The sequence below is a fragment of the Chlorocebus sabaeus genome, chromosome 11, assembly GCF_047675955.1.
Source record: "Chlorocebus sabaeus isolate Y175 chromosome 11, mChlSab1.0.hap1, whole genome shotgun sequence".
Taxonomy (NCBI): Eukaryota; Metazoa; Chordata; class Mammalia; order Primates; family Cercopithecidae; genus Chlorocebus; species Chlorocebus sabaeus.
The window spans coordinates 96,751,032-96,778,939 of record NC_132914.1 but is presented as its reverse complement, the minus strand read 5'-3'; the positions used below and the strand labels follow the sequence as shown (position 1 = coordinate 96,778,939).

General features: G+C 35.0%; 1 protein-coding gene across 6 annotated transcripts in view; it reads left to right on the top strand.

Moving 5' to 3' along the window:
* ANKS1B (ankyrin repeat and sterile alpha motif domain containing 1B) overlaps window positions 1–27,908 on the top strand; it is a 1,279,773-nt gene that overhangs the window by 540,473 nt on the left and 711,392 nt on the right. For all 6 annotated transcript variants that reach the window (XM_008004353.3, XM_037987370.2, XM_037987376.2 and 3 more), the window contains exon 11: window positions 12,698–12,834. In XM_008004353.3, coding sequence (XP_008002544.2) covers window positions 12,698–12,834 — 137 coding nt within the window. The remainder of the gene's footprint in view (window positions 1–12,697; window positions 12,835–27,908) is intronic.

Here is a 27,908-nt window from a genome sequence, read left to right as displayed (position 1 = left end):
TTCATTTTCTTAACTGTGCAGTTCTCCAGGATTCTGGTTCAGTCTTGCTAGCCGAGGCCAGGGAATTGTCATTGTTGGCATCATCCTGGAAGGAAGAAGGTAAAACTCTACAAGCCTCCTGCATTTCTCATAAATTCTTGAGATTCTTCAGAGTAGAGAATTTATAAGACAAGCAAACATTTCTACTAATATTGCACACCAATTACAGCATACCTCTGATGAATTATTATGCTAAAAGACCATCTCCCTGCCATGGGTTGAGAAAGAGGAGGAAACAAAAGTAAGGGAAAGGTGGGAGAGAGCACACTCTCCCAACCATCTGTTCATTATGCTGCTTTTTATGGTTGAATTGAGATCTTGGACTTTTAGATGTCCTCTAACTCTTCCAGTTGTTGACTCTGCTACAACTTCTCTGGTGTAGATAAGACCAAAGGTCTTATCAGCTTGAAGCTGCTAGTCAATCATTCTACTCTTTAGCGCACAGATGTGGCCTCTTGCATGTAGAGAATTTTAAAGTGACTATAGCCTTGTGGTCTATTCTTTTTATAGATTAAAGTAGCATTTGATCATAGCCTCAAGGAAAGTAATTTTAGAAATGCAATGTGGCTGACTTTTTTTCCTAAATAGAAAAATTTAATCTTTTACAAAGGCAATTTTGTTTTCTTTTTATACACCTTTCCATCTTTCATCTGAATACTTTATCTTGCCAACATCATCTCCATTCACTTTTCCACACATATCCTGTGCTTCAGCCAAGCTGAACTATTTATAGTTTCCCAAAGGCATAATGCTCGTTCATGCTTCTGCCCTGTTGCATATTCTGTTTTCGTTGCTTGGAATGCTTCTCCCTGTTTGAGTTCTTGATGGCACTCATTCCTCAAGTCTATTACATTTTTTCCTGCACTTTCTCTTTCTACCCATAACCTAACTTTCTGCTCTGACCCCCTCATTTGGATAGTGGCTCATTCTCTATGTTCCCATATTGCTGAATTTGTAGCATAAATAACACAATTTTGTAATTATATTTGCCCTTCTGTGTTTTCCATTAAGTAGTCAGCTCCTTCAAAACAAGACTGAAAGTCTAGGCACCATTGTAGCACAAACATGTTGGCCATGTTTTAAACGTTAACCAAACATTTACAATATTAGTTATCTATTGCTACTCATGGCCAAAAATAACAAACATTAATTATCTCACAGGGTGAGGAAACTAGGAGAGACTTAGCGGGATGCCTCTGACTCAGGATTTCCCAGGAGGTTGTAGGCAAGCTGTTGGCTGGAACTGCAATCTTTTCAAGGCTTGACTGGGGCTGAAGGATTTGCTTCCAAGCTAACTCATGTGGCTGTTAACAAGGTTCAGTTTCTGGTGGGCTGTTGAAATGAGGGCCTCAGCTCCTTACCATGCCACGTAGACCTTTGCAAAGGTTGTTCACAATGTGATTACTTGCTTTCCTCAGTTCAAGTGATCTGAGAAGGAGGACACACACAAGAAAGAAGCCACAGTCTTTTTTTTATAACCTATTCCCAGAAGTACATCTCATCTCTTCTTTTTTTATTTTTATTTTTATTTTTTGAGATGGAGTCTCGCTCTGTCACCCAGGCTGGAGTGCAGTGGCGCAATCTTGGCTCACTGCAAACTCCGCCGCCCGGATTCATACCATTCTCCTGGCTCAACTCTCGAATAGCTGGGACTATAGGCGCCCACCACCACGCCCTGCTAATTTTTTGTATTTTTAGTAGAGACGGGGCTTCACCGTGTTAGCCAGGATGGTCTTGATCTCCTGACTTTGTGATCCGCCTGCCTCGGTTTCCCAGAGTGCTGGGATTATAGGCGTGAGCCACCACACCCGGCCTCATCTCTTCTTTATTAGAAGCAATTCAGCTCGTCATTTACACCAGGTATAACTCCCAATGCAATCCCTCCCCCCTCCCCCTACCCCCTCCCCATAGTAGGCCCCAGTGTGTGATGTTCCCCTTCCTGAGTCCAAGTGATCTCATTGTTCATTTCCCACCTATGAGTGAGAACATGTGGTGTTTGGTTTTCTGTTCTTGTGATAGTTTGCTGAGAATGATGGTTTCCAGCTGCATCCATGTCCCTACAAAGGACACAAACTCATCCTTTTTTATGGCCGCATAGTATTCCATGGTGTATATGTGCCACATTTTCTTAATCCAGTCTGTCACTGATGGACATTTGGGTTGATTCCAAGTCTTTGCTATTGTGAATAGTGCCACAATGAACATACGTGTGCATGTGTCTTTATAGCAGCATGATTTATAATCCTTTGGGTATATACCCAGTAATGGGATGGCTGGGTCATATGGTACTTCTAGTTCTAGATCCTTGAGGAATCGCCATATTGTTTTCCATAATGGTTGAACTAGTTTACAATCCCACCAACAGTGTAAAAGTGTTTCTGTTTCTCCACATCCTGTCTAGCACCTGTTGTTTCCTGACTTTTTAATGATTGCCGTTCTAACTGGTGTGAGATGGTATCTCATTGTGTTTTTGATTTGCATTTCTCTGATGGCCAGTGATGACAAGCATTTTTTCATGTGTCTGTTGGCTGTATGCATATCTTCTTTTGAGAAATGTCTGTTCATATCCTTTGCCCACTTTTTGATGGGGTTATACCTGATGTAAATGACGAGCTGATGGGTGCTGATGAGTTGATGGGTGCAGCACACCAACATGGCACAAGTATACATATGTAACAAACTTGCACGTTATGCACATGTACCCTAGAACTTAAAGTATAAAAAAAAAAAAAAGACCACATGTACAATGGTGGTCCCAAAAGATTATTAAAAAAAAAAAAATGAGACAACTAGCAAAATTTGAATATGAACTGTGTACTAGATGACAATATTCTATCAGTGATAAATTTTCATAACATAATAATTGTATTGTCATTGTATAAGAGAATGCTCTAGCTCTTAAAAACAAATGATGAACTACTTAGGGAAGAAGTGCCATTAAGTCTGCAACTAAATTCTAAATAATTCAGGAGAGAGAGAGACAGAGAGAGAGAATGTACTAAATATTAAAAATTAGTGGATCCAGAAGAGAATGTAAATATCTATTGTACTATCTATTCTTTCAGTTTTTCTGTGGGTTTGAAAATTTTCAAAACTTCTAAAGGAAAAAAAGAAGAAAAAGTGAAAGAATAAGGTGTTCATGTGTTAAATGTGGCCAAGAATAGAGGATGTTATTCTGGTGATTCAGATATGAAACGATGGCATCTTTCTTTGAGCTGGATACTAAGGAATTAACTCCAGGATTCAGTTCGACATATTGCTTGGCTTTCAAACCTTTTGGATTATTTTTCACTCTTATAGTTTGCTGAAAGCAAAAGTTACTTAAGAGGAGATATATTACCTCTAAACTAAAAGATACTTCTTACAACTAAATAACTATGTCCCCAGCAGAAGAGTCCCAGCTCAAGGTGACTCCATTAGCCTGTCATTTCACTTTATACTGCTATCTTTCTACGGTTGCTATAGAGTTATGAAAGATCAAGCTTTTATTCTCTGGAATATAAGAAAAATAAATGTGGATCTTGCATGGTGAAAAAAAAAAAAGAAGCAATTCAAGGAGTTCAACTCACACCTTACACCCTAGGGGACAAAATTTCACAACGGTGTGAATACCATGAGGTGGGGCTCAATTGGGACCATCCTAGAGGCTGTCTACCACACATTTCATCTGGTAAAGTTTCTGGCTGATTACGACTTGAATATTTAACACTATTGTTGGTGATAGTAATGGAAGTTCAAGCTCAGTATATTTAAGAGAATTGTTCATTTTTAACAAACCTTCACTAAGAGAAAGTAAAATGTGTTAATTATTTGGAATACTAACTAATTCTCTTAAATTACTGTTAAACATTAACTTCTCAAGTGGTACATAGTGAGCACTTTCTCACTGAAAATACTGAAACAGGATACTTGGGCTATTTTACACATGATTTTTGTACTGTCTCTCCCAGAAGTGGTAGTCATGTGCAATCACTAAAACAAAGTTACTTTAAAATGTAAAGATTTCATTGGTCTTATTTATTTATCTATTCAATGAGCATATATTGAACACTTGCTGTGTACAAAGGACTGCCCTGGTGTCAGATATAATGCCATTTTTTGTATACATGATAAATTTCTAGCTTTATATTGAAAGCCTTAGTTTTTAATTACACAGTGAGAATGTTAATATATAATATGAAAATGGAAATGAAAATGTATAATATAACATTGTTCTAGGTCTCTGCGTAAGAGGGAAAACATTTCCATAGGAAGTACTTAAGACAGGGATTCACAAGTTATAGCCAACAGACTTAATCTTGTCTACTGCTTGTTTTTGTAAATAAAATTTTCTTGGAATACAGACACATCCATTTGCTTATATATTTTCTGTGGCTGCTTTCTTGCTACCCAAAGAGAGTAGAGTAGTTACAACAAAGATCATGTAGCCTTACAGAGCTCACAATATTTACCTTCTGGCCCTTTACAGAAAAAAATTGTCAACGCTTGACTTAACAACAAAAAATAAAAATTGTGCTTCATGAATTGTTAGATTAGGATTTATTAAATACTTATATTTGATGATTACTTAGTGATGCACTTAGGATTTTCCATAATAATGCATCAAGCCACCTATCTAGTTTTATTTGCTATTATGATTATATTCATATATCTGATAATAATAGTAATAGATAATTTTATTGAGTACTTACTATGTGTTGGGCAATGTATTAAACACACACACACACACACAAACACACACACATGTATCTGTACATGCCTCATTTGTCTTTATAACACTATGTGAAAGGCACTGTTTTACAGAAGATGAAACTGAAGTTAAATACACCAGAATTTCAGCTTAGGTTTTTCTGATTTCGAAGACCAAAGTCTTTGTATATGACTCCTCCATTTCTTAGCGTTTCCTCCATGAATATTATATTTTATTTTTATTCCACAAATGTGCCTCTCTCCCATCTCTCTACATTTTGCTCAACCTACTTCCAACTCTTGGAATGCCCTTCCCAGCCATTTCTTCGTGCCTGAATTTTACTAATCTGTCAGAGGCCTTCATAACTCTTGCCTCTTCCATGACACCTATCCTGAATTCCCAGTCAGAAGTAATCTCAGTCCTATTTTTCAGCTGAAAAGCATCTATCAGAATCCCTGGTATACTTAAACTGACACATGCTGGGTAATGATGTTAAAATACTAGACTATAATGTTGCACATGAATTATAGTCACAGAATATTTTTCTTCTAAAAGATAAAAAAACTAAGTATTTTTTCTAAGGTTGTTATTATAAAGTAAACTGACATTCATAATGAATAATCTAATATGTAGTAAGGGAATCTGACTAGAAGATAGGTCTATTATTTCAATCTGAAATTGCAAGTATATTTTGCAGTTTTCTCTAAGCAGTTTTATGTGCCTCATTTCCTTTTTATCAGCAATATTTTGTAACTGCATGTGTGAAATGTAGGTTGAGCATGTAAAACTGTCTTGGTCATAGGCTCCTATTTTACCAAGTCCACTGGATAATTGGTATTTTTGTAAATTATATTATCAAGGATATTTTGGGAATAAACCAGCTTCTTAAGACTCTTATATATCTTCTAGAATACGCTTCTCATTTGTATTTTCTCTGAAAGGATCATGTATTTATTATAAAAGCCAGACCAGCTTTCTTCGTATTATTAAATACAATTGTGTTGGTTTCCACTGACACAGGTTTTGCTTTGTCTACTTTATTTCATTTATTACTTTAAAAGGATTGCATTAAGCTAAGAGCTATGGAGAGAGAAATATGACTTCATACAAAAATATTACCTAATCTGGAAGAGTTAATGAACAATGCAAGATAGTATACAATCAAATTATCAGGGTAATGGTATAGCTCATGGATTCAGAAGATGAAGATACTTAGTCTTTTCTAAATAATTTAGTACTTGATTATTCACTGTCTTATACTATGTATTAAAATACTCAGAAAAAAACATTCAAGAAACTCTTAGCTTACAGGCTGCAGGGAGTTCCCAGCATGTTCTTCTGGCTTTAATGCAAAAGCAGTTAACAAGACCAGCCCTTGCAATGATTCATTCCTGTTGTGTTTAATTTTATAAGTTCAACCTAACTAGTCCGTGAGGTGCCCACACATTTGGCTAAACATTATTTGGGATGTATCTGTGAAGGTGTTTTTGGGTGAGATTAATATTCGAATGGCAGACTGAGTAGAGAAAATCATCCACCCACTATTGTTGGCCTTATTCAATAAATTAAAGACCTGAATTGAACAAAAAGGCCGAGTAGAGGGGAATTTCTCCTGCCTGACCTCTTGAACTGGAACATTGGTTTTTCCAGGCCTTCAGACTTGGACTGAAATGTTGGCTCTTGACTTCGAGTCTGTCAACCTTTGGATTAGAATTTACACCATCAACTTCCTTGGTTCTTAGGCCTTCAGATTTACAATGGAACTACACAAAGGCTCTCCTGCACCTCCAGCTTACCAACTGCAGATCTTTGGACTTCTTAGTCTCCATTAATCATATAAGCTAATGCCTTATAGTAAATCTCTTTCTAGATAGATAGATAGCTAGAGATAGAGATATATCCTATTGGTCCTATTTCTCTGGATAACTTTGATCAATACAATTCCTCAAAGGATCATCTTCTATTTCTGGAACTAAATTCTGTCCCTACCAATTTGTGTTAATAGCTAAAAGATGCTCTCAAATCTCATGCAAGATGTGTTGTCTAAAAAGGATAGCTATTTATTTTCTTGTTTTCCCTCTTGGTTTCTTTGATCTTCCATATTTCATTTTAATTCTGATGGTATTTCTTTTGATAATGGAAAAGGAAAACTCATATATTGAAAACCCCTACTATGTACCTGAAAATATACAAGTTATTTTTCTCTTGTTTTATCTGCACACATAAATGATAGAAGATGATAATCATTTGCATTTTTATGGTTAAGAAAATTGAAATCCTGAAAGATTAAATAAATGATCTAGTGTTACACAGGTAAGTTGTTCACAGACTTCAACATTTGGTATTAGGATGTAAGTTTTGATGTTTTTAAAAATTAACATTTATTAAAAGACAAAGACTTAGTTATATTTAAATGTATATCTTGTAACAACAAGTTGAATAATAAGCAACACAGAACTGATGATGAAACTAACAGTGGAACAGGATAGCATGAGTCAGAACCACAAATCCAGAAATGGACCCATCAAGACTTTAGATACTGGAATTACCAGATTAAAAAACCAAAGCCAACTGTACTTGCCATTTTAATATAAAAGTAAGCTTGAAAATGTTTTTAGGAACTAAAAAATACAAACTAGTGACATCATGTACTTGATTGAGTAAGAACCAAATAGAAATTTCAGAACGGAAAAATCTACTAAAATTAAGAAAACGGTTTGAGAGCAGCCTTGACACAGCTGAAGAAAGAACCAATAAACTAGAAAATAAATAGAAGAAACTATTAAAAATGCAACAGAGAGACAGAATGGAAAGAGAGAATAAATGGTTAAAAGAATAAACTCTGCCTAGCATTACTTCAATAGAGTCCAAAAGGAGAGAAAGAGAGAATAGGGAGGCAATATTGGAAGTTATGTGGTAGAGAATTTATGCTCCTCCTATAGTCTGTTCCATTTCTGCTGATGGCAGCTCTATCCTTTTAGTTCCTCAGACCAGAAGCCTTAGAGTCATTCTTGATTTCTCTCTTTCTTTCCCTATATCCAGCACATCAATCAATAATTTTTAAAAATTTAATTATTTTTAAATAGACAAATAAAAATTATATGTACTTATTGTGTACAAGATGTTTTAAAATGTGTATACATTGTGGAATAGCTAAATTGAACTGATTAGCATATGCATTACCTCACATACTTAGCATTTTTTTTTTTCTGGTGAGAACACTTAAGATCTACTCTTTCAAAGAATACAGTACATTGTTATTAACTATAGTCACCATATTGTATGATAAACCTCTTGAACTTATTCCTTCTAATTGATATTTCATGTCCTTTGACCAACATCTCCCCAGTCCCTGGTAACCACCATTCTATTCTCTGCTTGTAGGAGTTTGACTTTGTTTATATTTCATATATAAGTGAGATCATGTGGCATTTGTCTTTCTGTGCCTAGCTTATTTCACTTACAAGGTCCTTCAGGTTCATCTATACTGATAACAGAATTTCCTTCTTTTTAAGGCAGCATAGTATTCCACTGTATGTATATATTACATTTTCTTTCCATTTATCCATTCATCTGTTAATGGACACAAGTTAATTCCTTGTCTTGGCTGCTGAATAATGCTTCAATAACATGGGAGTGGAGATATCTCTTCTGCATAATGATTCATTTCCTTTGGATATATACCCAGCAGTGGGATTGCTGGATTATGTAATTCTATATTTCGTTTTTGAGGAACTCCATACTATTGTCTCTAATGGCTCTACTAATTTACCTTCCCATTAACAGTGTACAAAGGTTCCCCTTTCTCCACACCCTTGCCAGCATCTGTTATTGCCTATCTTTTTTTATAAAAGCCATTTTCACTGGGATGAGATGATATCTAATTGTAGTTCTGATTTGCATTTCTCTGATGATTAGTGTTGTTAGGGATTTTTTCATATACCTGTTGGCCATTTGTATGTCCTCTTTTGAGAAATGTCTATTCAGATCCTTTGCCCATTTTTAAATCAGGTTATTGTTTTCTCACTATGAGTTGTTTGGGTTCCATATATTTTGGATGTTAACTTATTATCAGAGGTATGGTTTACAAATATTTTCTCCTATTTCATAAGTTGTTTCTTCACTCTGTTCATTGATGCAGAGCTTTTTAGTTTGACATAATCCCATTTGTCTATTTTTGCTCTTGCCTGTGCTTTTAAGGTCATAGCCAAAAATCATTGCCCAAATCAATGTTGTGGAGGTTTTTCTCTGTGTTTTCTTCTAATAGTTTTGCCACTTCAGTTTTACACTTAAGTCTTTAATTAATTAAGAAGAAAATTTTTAAGAGAGGGGTCTCCCTATGTTTCCCAGGCTGGCCTTAATTAAACTCCTGGGCTCAAGCAAACTTCCTGCCTCAGTTTCTCAAGTAGCTGGAAGTACAGGCATGTACCATTGCACCCAGCTTTAATCCATTTTGAGTTAGTTTTTGTATATAGTGTGAGATGAAGGTCTAATTTTATTCTTCTGCATGTGAATGTCCAGTGTCCCAATGCCATTTATTGAAGAGGCTGCCCTTTCCCCATTGTGTGTTGTTGGCACCTTTGAAATAAATTAACCGGAAATATGTGTATTATTTCTGGGATTTCTGTTATTTTCCATTGGTTGATATGTCTGTTTCTATGCCAGCATCAGTTTGTTTTGATTATTATAGCTTTGTAGTATATTTTGAAGTCAGGTAGTATAATATACTCAGTTTTGTTCTTTTTGTTCAAGGTTGCTTTGTCTATTCAGGAGCCATCAAAAAAATTCTTGGTCTATTTCAACAATTCTGGACATTTCAACACATGTCCAGAATCTAATCACTTATCATCAACTCCAAAATGCTAACATCATGACCTCTAGCTTGGGTCTCTAGTCCTAACATATCTTCCTGCTTCCAAATATTAAATATTACACTATGTAGTACTCAAAGGCATACCCTAAAGATGTTTTTATGGTTGACATTTTTTTTGTTTTTATTGTTTACGTTTCATAGTGTTTATGTTCTACTTTTTAAGTTTCTGGAAGTTGGTTCAACTATATTTTGGAGTGTGCTTTTACAAACTTAACTATGCCAGTCTGATTCAGGCTGTGTTTCTGTGAACCCAATCATACCTATGCATATCTTTTGCATACCTACTATGACATGCTAACCAGCCGAAGGGTAACATGGCATCAATCTGAAATTTGAATCCTTTTCTGCCAGTAAATGACGATATATCTTTGAGATGAATTTATCTGTAAAATAGGGATGGTGATAGCAGAACGTATTTTGTAAGTTAATTTGGGTATTAAATGAGATTCAATAAGTAAAAGAATTTAACATGGCTGTCTGCACATAGTAAATGCTCAATAAAAATTATCTATTACTATTTTGATGTCACTCCCTGCTCAGTCTTCAGTATTTCTCACTGCCTACAGAATTAAACATGCTTTTATTATAATAAAACTTCCTTTAACTCATTCAAACTTATCTTTAGTTTTTTTGTCAGATGAAATAACAGCTTCAGCTGTGCTCTTCCTACCTTCATGCCCTAATATCTTATGTTTTGTCCCAGCTTTCTTGCCTGAAAACTGAAGCCTTTCACAGCTATCTTCTGTCCAAGCCATAGTCTGATTGCTCCCCCACCCCACCCTGGTTTTTTTTTTTTTTTTTCATCATGCTTCCTTTATCTGTTATAAATTCTCAAGTTATATTGCATTTTAATTTGTTTACATGTCTGATGCCACATTTAAGAGTACACTTCTGGGCTGGTTGCAGTGGTTCATGGCTATAATCCCAGCACTCTAGGAGGTTGAGGTGGGTGGATCACTAGAGCTCAGGAGTTCAAGACCAGCCTGGGCAATATGGCGAAACCCCACTCCTGCTAAAAATGCAAAAAATTAGCCAGTTGTAGTAATGTGCACCTGTAGTCCCAGCTACTCAGGAGGCTGAGGTGGGACGATTATTTGAGCCTGGAAAGTTGAGGCTGTAGTGAGCTGTGTTCATGCTACTGCAGTCCACCCTGGGTAATGGTAGTGAGACCCCGTCTCAAAAAATAAAAGCAAAAAAACCCAACAGTATACTTCTCAAGGGCAGGGATTCTTTTGAAAAAAATTCAGAGATTTTATTTTTAGAACTTCTTAGATTCACAGCAAAATTGAGCAGAAATTACAAAGTTCATATATTCCCATACACAAAGCTTCCTCTACTATCAACATTCTGCACAAAAGTGATACCTTTGTTATAATTGATGAACCTACATGGACACATCATTATCACCCAAAGTTTATAGTTTATATAGGTTAATTCTTGATTTATGTATTCCATGAGCTGGACAAATATATAATGATGATGTATACCCACTATTATACCATTAAATAGAATAGTTTTACTGCCCTGAAAATCCTCAGTGCTTAGCCTATTCATCCCTACTTCCCTCCAGTCCCTGGCCACAGATTCTTCCTAGTTAATCTTTAGAACATAACATAATGTTTGACTCATAGGTGCCCCAAATAAGTGTTTTTACATATGTGGTTTTTAGATGAATGAAAGAAGGAAGGGATAGATTGGAGAGAATCAGAGCATCTTGCTGAGTAATGTTTTGTGTGTTTCAATATTGACTCATACTTTTCTATTCTACTCAGAAGACCTCCCCATCTCTTCTGTGATGCCAATTCAAATCCCACCTTTTCTATTAAATCTTAGAAGAGTGTGCTCTGGACACTTTTAAGATTTATTTTATGAGTCATCCAAGTAATTCTATATGTCATACTTGAATTTTTTGTTTTATGGGCCTTTGTCTGGATTCCTCAGTGAATTATATTTTTATATGTAGGTAGAGTTGTATGATAATTCATCCCTTTGTGTTTTATGGGGAAAAGATGCCTTGATAAATTCCTGTACTTCACTGTGGATTGTAGACAGCAATCAGGAACAGAGAAACTTCCTGGTCTATAAAAAATTCAGTCTCAGTCTCTTTTGCAATCAGTTCAGCTAACTGTCTAGGAAAGAAAATTATTGCGAACTAATTAAAAACAACAGAGAAGTAAACCTTTTTTTTTCTTCTTTGCAGATTTGAGCTTGCAGCAGTTTTCATAAAAAGCTATTGAAGTTTGCCAAATTGTTGTTAAAATAAAATAACTTTTCTAGGTGCTACCAGAAGTTATTTATAGAATAATTTTCATCTTTTCCCAAGTATTTTAAACATTCTAAAATGGTATCTTTGAATGTTATTTTGCTTTAATATGAATTTAAGAAGAAAATGTTATACATGTTGTTGATTTTCAAGTCATCTTTCCTTTATTCCCTCCCTCCTAAATAATGAATGTAAGAGAAGATTAATTTAGATTCTGAAATTTTATTCGTTTAGCTTTGACCACATAGGATGCTATACTTATCAAGGGGTGATAATTTTATATTTATCTACATCATAAAACCATTTTGCACAAATTTCGGTTTTTCATCAAGCTTCATTCGCTAGGATGCTTTTCTATAGTTTGTCGGATTTCTAGGAAAAGTCATTTGAGGAGGCTTGACTTTGGGTTTTATGCATTAAGGAGACATAAAACTCTGACTTTAATAACTATTAATACAAGATTATTGGGAAAGCTTTAGCCCAATCATATCATAAAATTATATTCTTTTTAGTTAAGGTAAGGTTTTAGTTATTCATATAGTCGTAGCAGTCTTAAAAGCTATGCTGGATAATCTATCATTATGAATTGAATAATAATACTCTTGTCTCAGAGCAACATTCGAGAGGATGATAGCTACCATTTTAGAAGGAAACAAAGCATTCAATAAATATTATCTTTAAAATATACCACTGAGCATATTCCTCATTATGATCTTGTAATTGATACCAGTTTTGAAAGTTGAAATCTCAATTTATGTTCAGAAAATTAATTTCAAGTCTTAAAAGGTAAACTGAGTGATTAGGTTCATGGCAGTTCTATTTTTATTCACAGATAATGCCTCTGAGGTAGCAATTACTACTCCAGGAACTAGTAACCATAGAAACAGCTCAACAGGCCCAACACCTGATTGTTCACCTCCATCCCCTGACACTGCCCTCAAAAATATTGTAAAAGTCATTCGACCCCAGGTAAGTGCCCAGAATGATGTTATTTTCCCTATAATGTGTTTTGATTTGAATCAATGCATGTACATCACTTATACTGCAAGCCTGGACTATTTTATGTGGTGTGTCAATGGACTTCTAAATTAAAAGAAGGGAGTTAGAAGAGGATGTTCGCTTCCTTTGAAGTTGGTGATAAACACTGAAATCTGCATTAGTTTTTGGAAAAATGAATTGTGCCTATTGCATGAAGTAGTGAGACTTAGAAAAATAGCTATTTTACATCATTTTTCTCTCACAACATTTTAATAATTATGCTCCAATTATTGAGCTGTTACATATTTTCTGGTGTTTCCTGATCTTTTTGTCTTCATTCTTCTGGACAATGCTGCATGGTTTGTGATTATTTCTCTGTATTCCAACTCCAGTGATTTTTATATTTCTCTATCTTCTCTATCTTTATAGTTTCAGTGAATATTGTCTGCGTTTAACATTGCTCTTTGTTTTCCTCCGGTAGCTAGTCTCTCTTTATCCTTTGTTCTTTTTTCCATTCCTGTCACTTTCCTGTATGGATTTCTCTCTTTTCTCCCTTCTCTTTCAGTTGGATTTTCTAGTAGGCGGTTTGCAGGCAAGCTTTAGAAATATCATTGGGACAAGCTGTTCTGTGATATTTCATTGAAAATAGCACTTATAAAGCTGTTTGCATTATATTTTTGCCAACAGATGGACCCAGAACATGAAATTGGTGGTGTTCTCAACCTGGCTCATTGTGAATGGGCCTCATAAAATCCAAGACAGGGGGACTTTGAATTCAATCAATACCATTCATCATCTACTTAGATATAGAGTATGAATAAATCCTTTGAGCCAAATGATAGGGCAAATATGTTTTTTAAGACTATTTAGGTCTAAATGAAAATGATTGGTTTAATATTTTTCCTTCTTTAACATGAGTTATTTTAGATCATTTTTATTATAATCTTCATCCTCATTAATAAAATGGCACTTAAATTTTGGATATCTACTGCAGTTTATAGAACACTTTAATATAAATTGTTTCCTATATCCTTCATCAATTCAAGTGCAATTTGTGTTTCAGTGTTACAGATAAGGTCACTGGCACTCCAAAGGGGCTACATCGTCCAACTGATTTGGAGTTTCTTTTTTTTTTTTACTTTAGTATATTTGCCTCTTCCAGTCCTGCTCAGAGGTTAAAAAAATCCTCATGAGTTTGTATAATTTGACACATCTTTAGGAGTATGGAATATGCAGTTTCAGGGGCATTTAGGCACAGGTAACATTTGACACAGTGCCTCAATATGTGGAGGAGAAGAATGTTTTCAAAAATGTCCTCTTCTACTAGGCACAGTGGCACACACTTGTATTCCTAGCTACTCGGGAAGCTAAGGCAGAGAATCACTTGAGCCCAGGAGTTCTATACCAGTCTGGGTAACATAGTGACACCTTCATCTCATTACAAAAAGTCCTGTTTTTCAAGGAAATTTGATCGGGTCTATTTGCTTCAAGGTAAACCTCACTAAACCCAGATTTAGATGCTATCTGTCATGTTTGTTGGCATTGGTTCTCTTATATATGAAGATTTTTCTGGGGTTATTGTATTTCTAGTGCATTTCTAACATTTTCAAGCTATTTAGGTAAGACATTGTCCTATATATGTTAATAAAATTCATTACTAAATATATTTGTTTTTATACCAATGTAAATTCTCTAATGTAAATGCACTTGGTCATTCAATGAATGAAAAATAGATTCTTTTCTATAGATCCATTATCTGAATAACTGAGGCATTATTTCATAAATCATTCTCTACATATTTTAATTGAGTTTAGGTTCACCTGATAATCTTTGAAGAAATCTAGAGGTAGAATTCAAGCCAGAAATTCCATCTTGACCCAATTCATTGGTGCTGTCAATACTTAAATGCGTATCTTATTAACTGACTCCACCTTTCTCAAATGTTATAACAATGCTTTAAGGAGAAAAACAAATAAGTGAGAAAGTTAAGTAACTCGGGATGATGGTATTTAAATTAGAACCAATGCAGCCTGTATTTATATAATACAACAATAACAGCTATATATCTATGTATTTTCTTTCTCTATATATAATTGCAGAAAGAATATAACCTCAATTAGGCTACTCTTTCTTCCACTCTGGAGACATTGGTGCATGACTTATTTCTCCATATGAGTTATGACCTTCAGGGCCTCCTCATTCATTGTAGAAAGGAAGGAGTAGAATATTCACATGGAAATACTTATGAGAGAGTATTCAGGTAGGACATGAGGTTTCAGGAAAGAATTTGGAGACTAGAGGATGTGCATGGAGGATGGATGGATGGATAGAACAGGAGACTCCTGCTGTGTTCTGACAAATCACAGGTGTGTCAGGGATGGAAAATGGTTGAGAGCAACTGTTCCAAAGAAAAGATAATTATTGGTGAGCTTATATAAAAGCCTATATTTTAATCACAGATTTAATATTCTAACATATTTGTTAATTCTGCCTTTTTTTTTTTTTTTTTTTTTTTTTTTTTTGAGGCAGAGTCTTGCTCTGTCACCCAGGCTGGAGTCCAGTGGCGTGATCTCGGCTTACTACAAACTCCACCTCCCGGGTTCACACCATTCTCCTGCCTCAGCCTCTCAAATAGCTGGCACTACAGGCACCCACCACCATGCCCGACTAATTTTTTTGTATTTTTAGTAGAGACAGGGTTTCACCGTGTTAGTCAGGATGGTCTCAATTTCCTGACCTCATAATCCACCCACCTCAGCCTCCCAAAGTGCTGGGATTATAGGCATGAGCCACTGCGCCCAGCCTAATTCTGGCTTTCTATCTGGAAATGCAAAAAGTGTGAAGTTAGATTGATTTATGGGTATTCAAGACCTTTTTAAAAATTTATTAAAAATTAATAATATGGTTGAAATGATAATTTCACTTTTAGAACTTGTGTTGAACTTTGAAAATAAAAATTTAAATGTGACCCTTATTCATGATTTTACAATTCTTTGACCATTAGCTGATGTGTTCAGTCTTTTATTGTGGAAAGAATGATATTGAGTAGGCGAGGTAAAGGCAGAACTTTCATCTCATTCACTGAAAATAGATACTGCTTAGATGTAGCGAATTTAGGTTCCTTTTCCTCTGCCTCTTGTATACCTTTATCTGGTTTATTTTCTTGTAACTCTACCTGTGAAAGAAGAGCATCCATTGTAACCAAAGAGTCCTTGCTTTCAATATGAGACAGGGCTGATAACACATTGCATGTGTTTCTGCTTAGTTAATCACTCGGAAGCTGCTGGCTTCCCAGTGCTTTGCTGAGTTTGTTTTTATTCAGCATATGTATTAACTAAGTCACAGCTGTTAGTTCTGCATCCTGTGTTTGATCTTTTTCACCTTTGTTTCTTTCAGTTATTTCACGTCTTAAAATCCTCTAGATTGTGAAACAGTCTGTTTTAAATTCAGAGTGACTGAAATGGTTATATGTTACTCTTTTCTTTTTGTTTCTCTCCAGTATATTAACCCACAAGGCTGAATTTTTCTACTTACTTATACTTAAATACTTGAAAAAAAATATTTGAAATATATATTAGGTAGGTCTATTGACATTCCAGTTATCTTCTTTTTACTGAATAGTTATATGTTACTTGTTTTTAAATATCCCCTGGTGAAGCATCTTTTTTTCACAATTGAAGAATCAAATACACAGATCTTAAGTATGTAGCTTAATGAACTTTGATTATTTACGTAGGTATAACACCACTCAAAACAAAATATAAAGCATTGCCATCACCCCAGAAAGTTTCCTCATGCCCCTTTCAAATTAGTTGCCCTCCTTCCTGCCTCGGAGGCAAGAATGTCCAGATTTTTATCATCATATATTAGGATTGGCTATTCTTGGACTTTATATAAATGTAATCCTACAGTGAGTATGTTTTCTGTGTGCGTATCACTGTTTGGATTTCTTTCACTCAACATAATGATTTTGAAATTAATCCATGTTGTTTCTTTCCTGATGAGTGGTTTACCATTGGATTAATATACTACAATTTATTCATTAATTCTCCTGTTGATTGATCCTTGCATTGTTTCTTGTTGTTTACCATTATGCATGAATATGCTATGAATATACATATATAAGTCTTTTTTATAAACATATGTTTTCATATAGATAAATGAAAATGGTATTGTTGGGTCACATGGTAGATGAATAGCTAACTTTATAAAAAGCTTCCCAACAGCTTTCCAAAAAAGTTGTTCCATTTTATAGTCACCAATAGCAATGTGTGAGAATTTTCATTTCTCCACATTCTTGCCTTTTAAACTTTTTTATTTTAGCCATTCTTCTGGGTGTGAAATGATTTCTCATTATGGTTTTAATTTGCATTTTTTCTGGTGACTAATGATGATGAGTACCTTTTTCTGTGGTTATTGCCAATTTTTATATCTTCTTTTGTGAAGTATATGCTCACCTCTTTTTTTTAGATGTACTCAACTTTGTTATTGTTTATTTGTAGTAATTCTTTATAAATTCTTCTGTAGCCCCACAAGATATGGGTCCTTTGTCGGGTGTATGCACTCTAAATATTTCCCCCACTCGGTGATTTGCCTAAACATTTCTCAAGTGCCTTTTGATTAGCAGAATATTTTAATTTTTATGTCAGAGTTATCATTTTATTCTTTTATGGTTAGTGTTTTTGTGACTTGTCCCAGGTTGTGAATATATGCTCCCACTTTTTTCTAGAAGTTTTCTTGTTCTGGTTTTTATATTTAGGTCGATAATCCATCTCAGATTGTTTTGTGTATGGTGTGAGGTAGGGGACAAGATTTAATTTTCGCCACATGGAAAAAAAATTGTTATTCATTGATTTAATAATTTAGTATTATTTATTGCATTCATATTTTAATTGTTTGTTGTTGGCATATGGAAATGCAGCTGAGTTTTATCTTACCATTTTAATTTTATTTAAGTGCTAGAGTGGTTTTTGGCTTTATTAAAAAATAACTTCCATAAGATTCTTTTGCATCATCTTAGAATAATGATAGTTTGACTTTTTTCTAATATTTGTGCCTTTTATGTCTTTTTCTTATTGCTGTGACTATAGTAAAATGATGCAATGAAGTGGTAAAACCAAAAATTATTGCCTTGTTCCCTATCTTTGGGGAAAGCAGACAATGTTACAATGTTTCAACATTAACTACAATATAGGCTATTAGTTTATTGCATGTATTCTTGGTTCTGTTGATATGGCAGATTACATTGTTTTACTTTGCATGTTAATATAAATAACAGTTGGCTATAATGTTTTATACATTTTATATAGTCCTTGGTGCAAGAGACACTTTGGATAAAGCATTAGTGGTAGATAGATGGAGTAGATCTAAGGGAGCCAAAGATGACTAATGATTTGGACTTTGTTGACTGGGATTTTGGAATGCTACTAATAAAGATAAGAAAGACTTGAACAGATGTTTATTTTGATGAAGGAGAAGATGACATAATAAATTTTGTTTTGTAGACTTACTGAACATGAAACATGATATATAAATTGGAAATATTGATATGGGGCTCTGGAAAGAGGTGAGGGATTATGGTAAAGATTTTATTCTCATTCATAAAATTTGATAATGAAGAGAGATAGTACCAGAGACAGAATTCTGATAAATGTTTACACTAAAGGAGGATAATTATATTTTTGGAGTATCTAATATAATTTAATGTTCATGATTCTTTTTGGAATGGATATTTTCATTTTATAGGTGAGGAAGTTGAGAACTGGGAACTTAAGTCATTTCCTCACGTGTACTTTAGAAAGAAGTCTTTAGCAAAAGAGAGAATCATTGAGAAAAATAAAAGAAGAAAGACAACTGTTACTGTGGACATAAAGTAAAAAAATTTTTAAAGTGATTGGTCAATATTGCCAAAACTTCCAGGAAAGTAGGAGAAGAGAGACCAAAATTTCAGTTTATTTGACAATTATGAGGGCAGAGACCTTCAAGGATGCAATTTCCTTCAAGTGAAGAATGTAGAAGCTTAAGATGAAAGGAATTGAAGTGTGGGGAAAGATACCCTGATTGTATACTAATCTTTTGAATAGTTTAATGGTAAAAGGAAATAAGGCAGTATGACAGCATGTTAAACGATGAGCAGAGGTGGGGAAACAGTTTCTGGTTGCAGAGAATGAGAAAGAAGAGCCAAAAAGTTGACTGAAGAGACATAAATGATAGGGACTGAACTGTTAAATATTTTCTTAGGAGGTGTGTATAAATCCAATTAGTTCCAAAGTTCAAACAAACTAACATCAGCAGTTGACAGAACACTGAATTCTTGGTCTGTGCTCTTGGTGGTGGTTGTAGCTAGATGGGTTTATACACTCCTTTCCCTGTTGCATGATGGAAATCAAGTCTAAAATAGAAGGGGGCTCTTGAGAAGTGACCACGGACAGAAAAAGAGGCTATTTTGGCACAATACCACAGATAAGTCATCTAAATGGGCTCAATATTGAACAGAGATTTTTAGCATAATGAGCATAAGGATATCCTAAGAAGAAGTCAATCTGGAAAATTTGAAATTCTGTTCTATCATCTGAATATTTGTATTTCCCCCAAATATCTATGTTGAATTCAAATCCACAATGTGATAGTATTAAAAAGTGGGGCCTTTAGGAGAGGATTAGGTCAGATGGCAGAGCTCTCATAAATGGGATTAGTTCACTTATAAAAGAGGCCCATAGGAGCTTGTTCACCCTTGCAACACATGAGGACACAGCAAGAACTCAGCAATCTGCAGTCTGAAAGAGGACCTTCACCAGGATCCAACCAAGCTGGAAACCTGATCTTGGACTTCTCAACCTCCAGAACTGTGAGAGACCCCATAACTTTATGGTATTTGTTAATAGCAGCTGGAAAAGACACTCCGATTGGCTTTAGATGTCCTGGTACCATCCAAACCTCACCACTAACCCAAAACCTCATCCTAAATGGAATTCAACAGAATGAAATAACACCAGGCTGCATTATTTTGCAGCTAAGGAGGGACCATAGCAAAAAGGAGCAAAGAGGCTGTAGAGGTAAAGAAAATGAAGAGAAAGGTCAAAGGCCCAGAGCTCTCAAGACACTAAAGGAGATGATTGGAGGAAAGATGAGTCATTTCTGAATGCCTACTCATACTGGACCGTGTTTAGATCAGGTGCCTACTCAACCTGAAAGAAAGACACATTTTGAATATTTTTCTGGACCTGTGTATGATTAATGAGCTAACAGTAAAGCAGTTTAATAATAAGCCATAACACCTCTTCCTGCCATTATTAAGAGTTTAGAACTGGGGTTACAAAAAATTATTGCCAAATCCAGAATAACATTTTTCTGAGCACTGTGGGGTTATAGAGTATATACGCTAAATTTTAAAATTAGAAATGAGAGTGGGTATGTAAAAAACAGAGGCATATAACTTGGAAAGAGTGCAGAATATTGTATTGGGTTGCAACAAAAAATAGATAAGGAATAAAAATAACTTCAAGGAGATAATCTTTAAAATATTTTTATTATTGAATATTGAGCCATTTATTCCCATGATTATGTATTTCTTTTTTTTCTTATAAAAATTATATCAGGTAGGTGTATTTTTCCTTATTTTACTGATTGGGCCTGAGGCTTAGAGAGTTTGAATAATGTTCTCAGTATTACACAGCCACTGACTTACTGGAAGATCTCTGATTTCCTAACTCCAGTAGTTTTTCCATCACTGCTAATTAGCTCATTAGGTAGAAAATAATCGAGGTGGAATATTGATATTCTAGAAAGGTGAAGCTTCAGGAGAGAATAATAGTTTTGAAAAAGGAGGCAGAACAGAAATATAGATGGCCAAAATATGTAGCCTGAAGGAAAGAGCCAAAGAAGACTGTATTCAGTAATTTCCAGACTTGCGACAAAAGCTGAGTGAGAAGAGAAGGCTAAAAACAGAAAGATAGTCATAATAGAAAATAATATTAGGTAAAACAAGGAGCCATTTGGAAAGGAAAAAAAAAATGAGAAAGAAGTCAACAGGACCCAACAGTCAACGTTGACAAATATGAATTGTTGAAGTTGTTCTGGACAAATATGAATTTCCTGGGAAGCTTTTTAAAAAAATGCCTGAGTTCTACCCCTGACCAATTAAATCAGTCTATCTGAGGGCAAATATTTTTAACCTGGTATTCTTGGTAGGCTATGGGTGGTCTACTCAATTCCTGAAATTATGTACAAAATTTTGCTTGTAGCTGCCTTTTTAAAAGGAATTTAACTCCAATCTTTCTTCTGTCACATGCACTCTGTATTACCCTTCTCACCCTCAGTTCTTCAGCAAAGTGAGAATGGTATTTGCCTTGCCTACTTATCAGGGGTGTAGTCAGACTCAAACCAGATAAAAGGTGCCATGGTGCTGTGTACGTTGAAAAGCCCTGTAGAGGCCCAGCTTGTTATTATAATGGTGATTAGATCATGTTTACCTACAATTGAAATAAGACCTTTGAGAAGTAATGTTCTAACTCTGTCTCATCCACAAGTAGCTCTGATCACGGCAACTGTGGCTTTTAGAAAATGTATTTGGGAACCTTTTAAAATTCCCTAAATCTTTGGAACCTACCTAAGATGATGTTGGCTACATATGGGGTGATATTCGCCTTCAAGCATCTCATTCTTTAGATGCCTCTGCTTAAGTGAGCCACAGGAAGTATAAACTCCTGGAATTTGGGATATGGGAGGAGTCAGTGCGGATAAATGGCACAGTACAGGGTCAGGCTGACCTAATGCAGGGGAGGGAAAAGCCAGAATCCAGAAAACAACCACTATAAATTGTATCTTCCATTGATGATTAAAATCACCATCAATCCATATAGTGGTCATACCAATTATATGCCTGTGGAATATTATTCATCCTCATTTCTATTCATTTGATGAAATTACAGGTGAGTTTATTCTACAAGAATATGGAGAATTTTTGTTATTTGGCACTTTCTGCATGTAAAAAAATTTTTTATCTTTTTTTCCTGAACATGAAATGTAATTTTTTATATTTTGTGCCACATTGCCATTAATAGCAAGACTGTATTAATATTGTGTTTTCCTTTTGTGTTATTCAGGGGTTTTTCTCCCACATGCATAAAATTCTCAGTGGGTGTCATTGTTTGGCTCAGCTTTTTCCCCTAAAGCATGTCTAGACAGCCTAAGTGAGAATGCATAGATGCACATGTACCCCTGGCACCTAAAATAAAAATAGAAGAAGAGAAACAAAAGAAAATTGAGTTTAGACATTAACTTGAAGTTTTGGAAAAGATGTAAATGAATCATCATAAAGATAAGGAAATGTTGATTAAATAGACATTTAATATAAAAGTATTTTCAAGTCACATGAGTGGCTAAGAACAGAAGTACTATGAGAATAGTGAAAATAAATGTGGCTATTAAAATGGTAATAAATAAAAATATGCTCAAGGATGTTCATTGTAGAAATATTTATTGGAAATCTTAATGCCTATTAGTAAGGATAACTTGTTAAATAAGCCATAGTACATTCATCAAAAATGAAATACATCCTTTGTAGATATATATGTATTGGTCTATAAAGCTGGTTAAATTTATTGTGTAATTAAATAAAAGAATGCATAGATAGAAAAAATATTCTGGGAAAAATTTCCTTGCAAAATAAAATGATCAGAAAGTAGAGTTGGCAATATTGCTTTAACTATCTTAAATGGCAGACTAGAATTTGAAATATAGTCTATCCTTGCCTTTAGGTCACTTGTTATTGACTACACAGGGTGCAGTCAATTACATCTTCCTCTGAGTTCGAGGAAATCTTTTTTTTTTTTTTTTTTTTTTAAGTATTTAAAGGAATTTTATTGAAAGTTATTGAAGATATAATGTGTTCATAAAGGAAACAAAATAATCTTCCCCAAATTTCTTAATTTCTTGCTCTTCCAACTTCAGATATTTGTATGTGAGGTTTCTTTTTTTTTTTTTTTTTTCCTTTTTTTTTTTTTTTTAATTTATTTATTATTATTAAACTTCAAGTTGTAGGGTACATGTGCACAATGTGCAGGTTTGCTACATATGTATACTTGTGCCATGTTGGTGTGCTGCACCCATCAACCCGTCATTTACATAAGGTATAACTCCCAATGCAATCCCTCCCCCCTCCCCCCTCCCCATGATAGGCCCCGGTGTGTGATGTTCCCCTTCCCGAGTCCAAGTTAGAGTTAGAATGGCGATCATTCAAAAGTCAGGAAACAACAGGTGCTGGAGAGGATGTGGAGAAATAGGAACACTTTTACACTGTTGGTGGGATTGTAAACTAGTTCAACCATTATGGAAAACAGTATGGCGATTCCTCAAGGATCTAGAACTAGATGTACCATATGACCCAGCCATCCCATTACTAGGTATATACCCAAAGGATTATAAATTATGCTGCTATAAAGACACATGCACACGTATGTTTATTGCAGCACTATTCACAATAGCAAAGACTTGGAATCAACCCAAATGTCCATCAGTGACAGATTGGATTAAGAAAATGTGGCACATATACACCATGGAATACTATGCAGCCATAAAAAAAGGATGAGTTTGTGTCCTTTGTAGGGACATGGATGCAGCTGGAAACCATCATTCTTAGCAAACTATCACAAGAACAGGAACTGAACAATGAGGAAATCTTTTTGACTATACAATGAATAGTATATCTACTATATGAATCTGAACCTAATCATTCCAACTTCCCAATCTTGTCTGTTCTAAAATTCTGGAATTTAGCTGTGAAAGTACCACAAGGGACATCATTACTTTATTTATTTATTTATTTATTTATTTATTTATTTATTCAATAAACACAGTCGAGTGCCTACCATATTCTGGGCATCTTAAGCGGTGATTTGAATATGAAAATAACTAAAATATGGATTCTATCCTAAAAGAACTTTGAACCAACCAAAGGAGACTGTGCTCTAAATAGAGAACTTTTGGAATTTCACTGATGGAGTTCATTGATCTAATGCCCCAAGGATCATCTTTAGACCTCTTCTTAGTCTACATTCACTCCCCATGTGTTCTCATCCAGTTCCAGAGCTTTCAATGCTGTTTATGTGCTGATTACTCCTAAATTTATATCTCCAGGCCTGCCCACTCCTCTGAACTCCAGGCTCTTATCCAGCAGGCTACTCTAAATGTCAATGGGATGTCTTAAACTTAACCTGTATAGCACTGCAGTTTGCATTTCAGTTAATAGCAGCTCAGGCTTAAAAACTTGACCCCATCCTTGATTTCTTTCTTTCTCTCTCACCTCACATCCAATCTATCAAAAAAATTCTCTAGGCCAGCAGTTCTCAATGTGTGGTTCAGGACCTTTTAGCAGGCTTCAAAACCTTTTCAAAAGGTCTGTGAGGTCAAACATATTTTCATAATAATACAAAGACATTTTGCCTTATTCTGCTTTTATTTGTACATGAATTCTAAATGGAGTTTTCCAGAAGCTATATGGTAAGTGATGATATCATACCTCTGATGGTTAATGGAATGCACACTTGTGTATTCTTACGCTTAAAGAATTTTTAATTTTAGTTTTCATATAAATATTAACAGATATGACTTTCATGAACAAAAAATCTTTAGTGTTATTAATTTTTAAGGGCATCAAGGGATCTTGAGACCAAAAAGTTCAAAAATCAGTCCTCTAACTTTTCTTTAAAAATATATCTTGAATCTTACCATCTGTCATCTGTCACTATTATATGAGCCACTAACATCTCTGACCTAGACCTTTGAAAAAGCTTCATATCTTGTTACTGGCATTGATTATTGTGCTCTTGTCCTTTTGTAACATGGCCACATATATAAATCAGATCACGTTGTTCACCTGCTCAACCTTCCAATGTCTTCCCATCTCACTGAAAGTAAGGATGCATGACATCCAATATAATCTGACTCTCTAAAACCTCTTAACCCATCTCCTACCATTCTCCACATTGTTTAATTTACACTAGCCATGTCATCTTCCCAACATTACCTTAGATTAGCCAAACATCTCGTGCCTTAGGTTCTTTGTACTTATCATTGAATTGTCTGGAACACCCTTCTCTCAGAGACTTAACACTGCTAATTATCATCCTTTCTACCTTATGAGAGATGCCCTTTTTGACCATTGAATATAAAGTAGCTACCACTGTATTTTCTGTCTCTGTTATGCTATTTTCCTTTATAGCAATTTTCACTCCTGAACTAACATTATGTGTTGATTTGTTCAGTGTCTTTTTTCCCACCTGGAATGGATATTCCATGAGAATAAGAACTTCTTTTCTTTATTTCTTCCTACTTTCCTTCCTTTCATCCCCCACTTTTTCTCCCTCCTTCCTTCCTTCCTTGTTTATAAAGTGCTCAATTTCAGCACTTAGAACGGTACCTGGTTCACAGTTGGCTGTCAATAAGTACCACCTGAATTAATTAAGAATAGTTGGGGAAAGGGCAGTGAAGACTATTCCAGAGAGGAAATGCTCAAATTGACCTTTATGTTTAAATAGGCGCTAGATGGGTGAAGTCTTAGTTCATTTTGTGTCACTATAATGGAACACCTGAGGTTGGGAGTTCCATTATATGGAACATAAAATGAACTAAGAAGAGAGGCTTCTTTAACTCACACTTCTGCAGGCTGGAAAGTACAAGAAGCATCATGTTGACATCTGCCCCGCTGCTGGTGATGCATCACAACATGGCAGAAGGTCAAAGGGAAAGTGAACACATGTGAACACATGGCAAAACTCCAGTGGTGTCTGGCTTTATAACAACCACCTCTTATGGGAATTAATCCATGCCCATGAGAATTAATCCAGTCTTGGCAGACTTGGAACTGTCAGTATTGCTAGAACAGAACCAAGCCATCCATGAGGGATCTGTCCTCATGACCCAAACACCCTCTACGAGGCCCCACCTGCCAACATTGCCACATTGGGAATCAAATTTCAATCTGAATTTCGGTGGGGACAAACTAAGCCATATCCATATCATAGTGGGCAGATATATAGTCCAGGGAGAAGGATAGGATAAGCAAGGCATTAAGAATCTTTTTACTTAAATGTTGTGCTGATTTACATAGGGCATTCTAATAATCAGGAAGTCCCAACCAGATATTCTACCACCTTCCTCTTAATCAGAATGTCCTAATATCTATGGATTACTCATTCTGTAAGTGAGGTTCTTATATAAAAAGTTTCCATGGTCAAATATATTGGGGAAATACAGGGTTAAACAATTTCTTCACTGAATGATTTTTCAGAGCCTTCTTTGCTACCACCCCTGTAAACCCATCAATATATTTCGCAACTAGTGATGCACAAAAAACATAATCTAGAGCATTTCATAGGCCTCTTTATAGCTGACCCTAACAATTCCATTCTGGTTTGATTTTGCACTCATCTTGCACAAATTCACACTGTTGAGAAAGGGAACACTCAAACTCAGCAATAAATATGCCATTTGTTTATTATGTTACAGAGTGGTAGCTACACATTGTCTACTTTAATCCTTTGAGAAACCATGTGAGATAGATAAGACTATTATGATTTTTATCTATGAGGAAAGGAAAAATAAGTATCTTTAGATTATGCCATGTTGAAGAACAAGTTTTAAATCAATGGTGCTAAATGCCTAAAATGGAAAAACAAATAATTAGAAGGACCTATATTTTCCCTTTAAGACAGTATTATTTTAGCATCATCCTATTTTACATTAATGGAACTCAATTCAATAAGTGAGTATTAAGCACTGTATTAGACACTATGAGGAATAAACACAGTTTTATAATTGTTTTGAATTTAGGGAACAAATTAACCACACTGCTTTCTTTCTCTCCCAGATTCAGATCCAATTGAGATATGGAATCCAGGAGTTAGACAAATTGAAACCAATTATTTTTATTTTTATTATTATCATGAGGACTGATTGGACAATGTGATTCTAAATATGTTACTGAATATGCTTGTTGTAACTTCACTCTGGTATTAGACACACGTCCTAACCCAGTCACTGGCACAGCTAGCCAACCTACAAGATGATTTTACTACAGAAGAGCAGAGAACATATCTATTAGGCTGACACACTGGCTTTGAAGAGGAGAAACATGGAAGAGGCAATAATAAGCATGCTTAGTTGCTTCCCCAGTGTCATTTTACAGCTCAGTAACTCTAATTCCTTAGGGGATAAATTAATAAAAAGTGGGAGAATAGGTCGAGGATGTTATTTTAATGGTATTTCCTTCTTGTGGAAACATGAGAATAGAAGTTCATCCTAATAATAAGCCAATAACATGTATTTCAACTGGTCAAGTAACATACAGTGTTTGGAAGATAAGACTCACTACACTTACTTGCCAGACATCAAAATCTTCATCTTTCTCCAAAAATCTGCTCTTCCTTCCTTATATCAATTAATCGTACCACCTAGAATACTCCCTCTCCTTCTCTTTCTATATCTAATTAGCCACCAAAGCATGTCACTTCTGTTTCCTATCTTTCCAAGCTTTTCTCTTCTTCTGCTCCCACTGCACCTGTCTTAATGCTTTTGACTTGATTACTGAAATAGCTCCCATTATGGCTTCCTTGCTGTCATCTCTTCTACTTCTAATTTATCTTCTACATTTATCAGAGTGATCTCATGGATTTAAAAATTATTATTATTTTATATTTTGAAACAATCACAAAACTGCAGAAAAGTTGGAAACACAATACAAAGATCTTTTTTTCCCTAAAGATCTTTTATTTTATTCCTGGAACTATTTGTGAGTAAGCTGCTAATCTAATGCCTCTTTAGCACTGGTGTGTTATTTCTTACAAACAAGGATATTTATCTATAACCAGAACACAAACATCAAAATCAGATAATGAATTGTGACATATTACTACCATTTAACCTTAAGACTTTATTCAGACTTCACCAATTGTCCTAATAATATGTTTTATGGTAAAAAATATCTAGTTTAAAATCATACATTCATCAAGTTTTCATTCCTGTTCAATCTCATTTGATCTGGAATAATTCTTCAGTCTTTTCTTGAT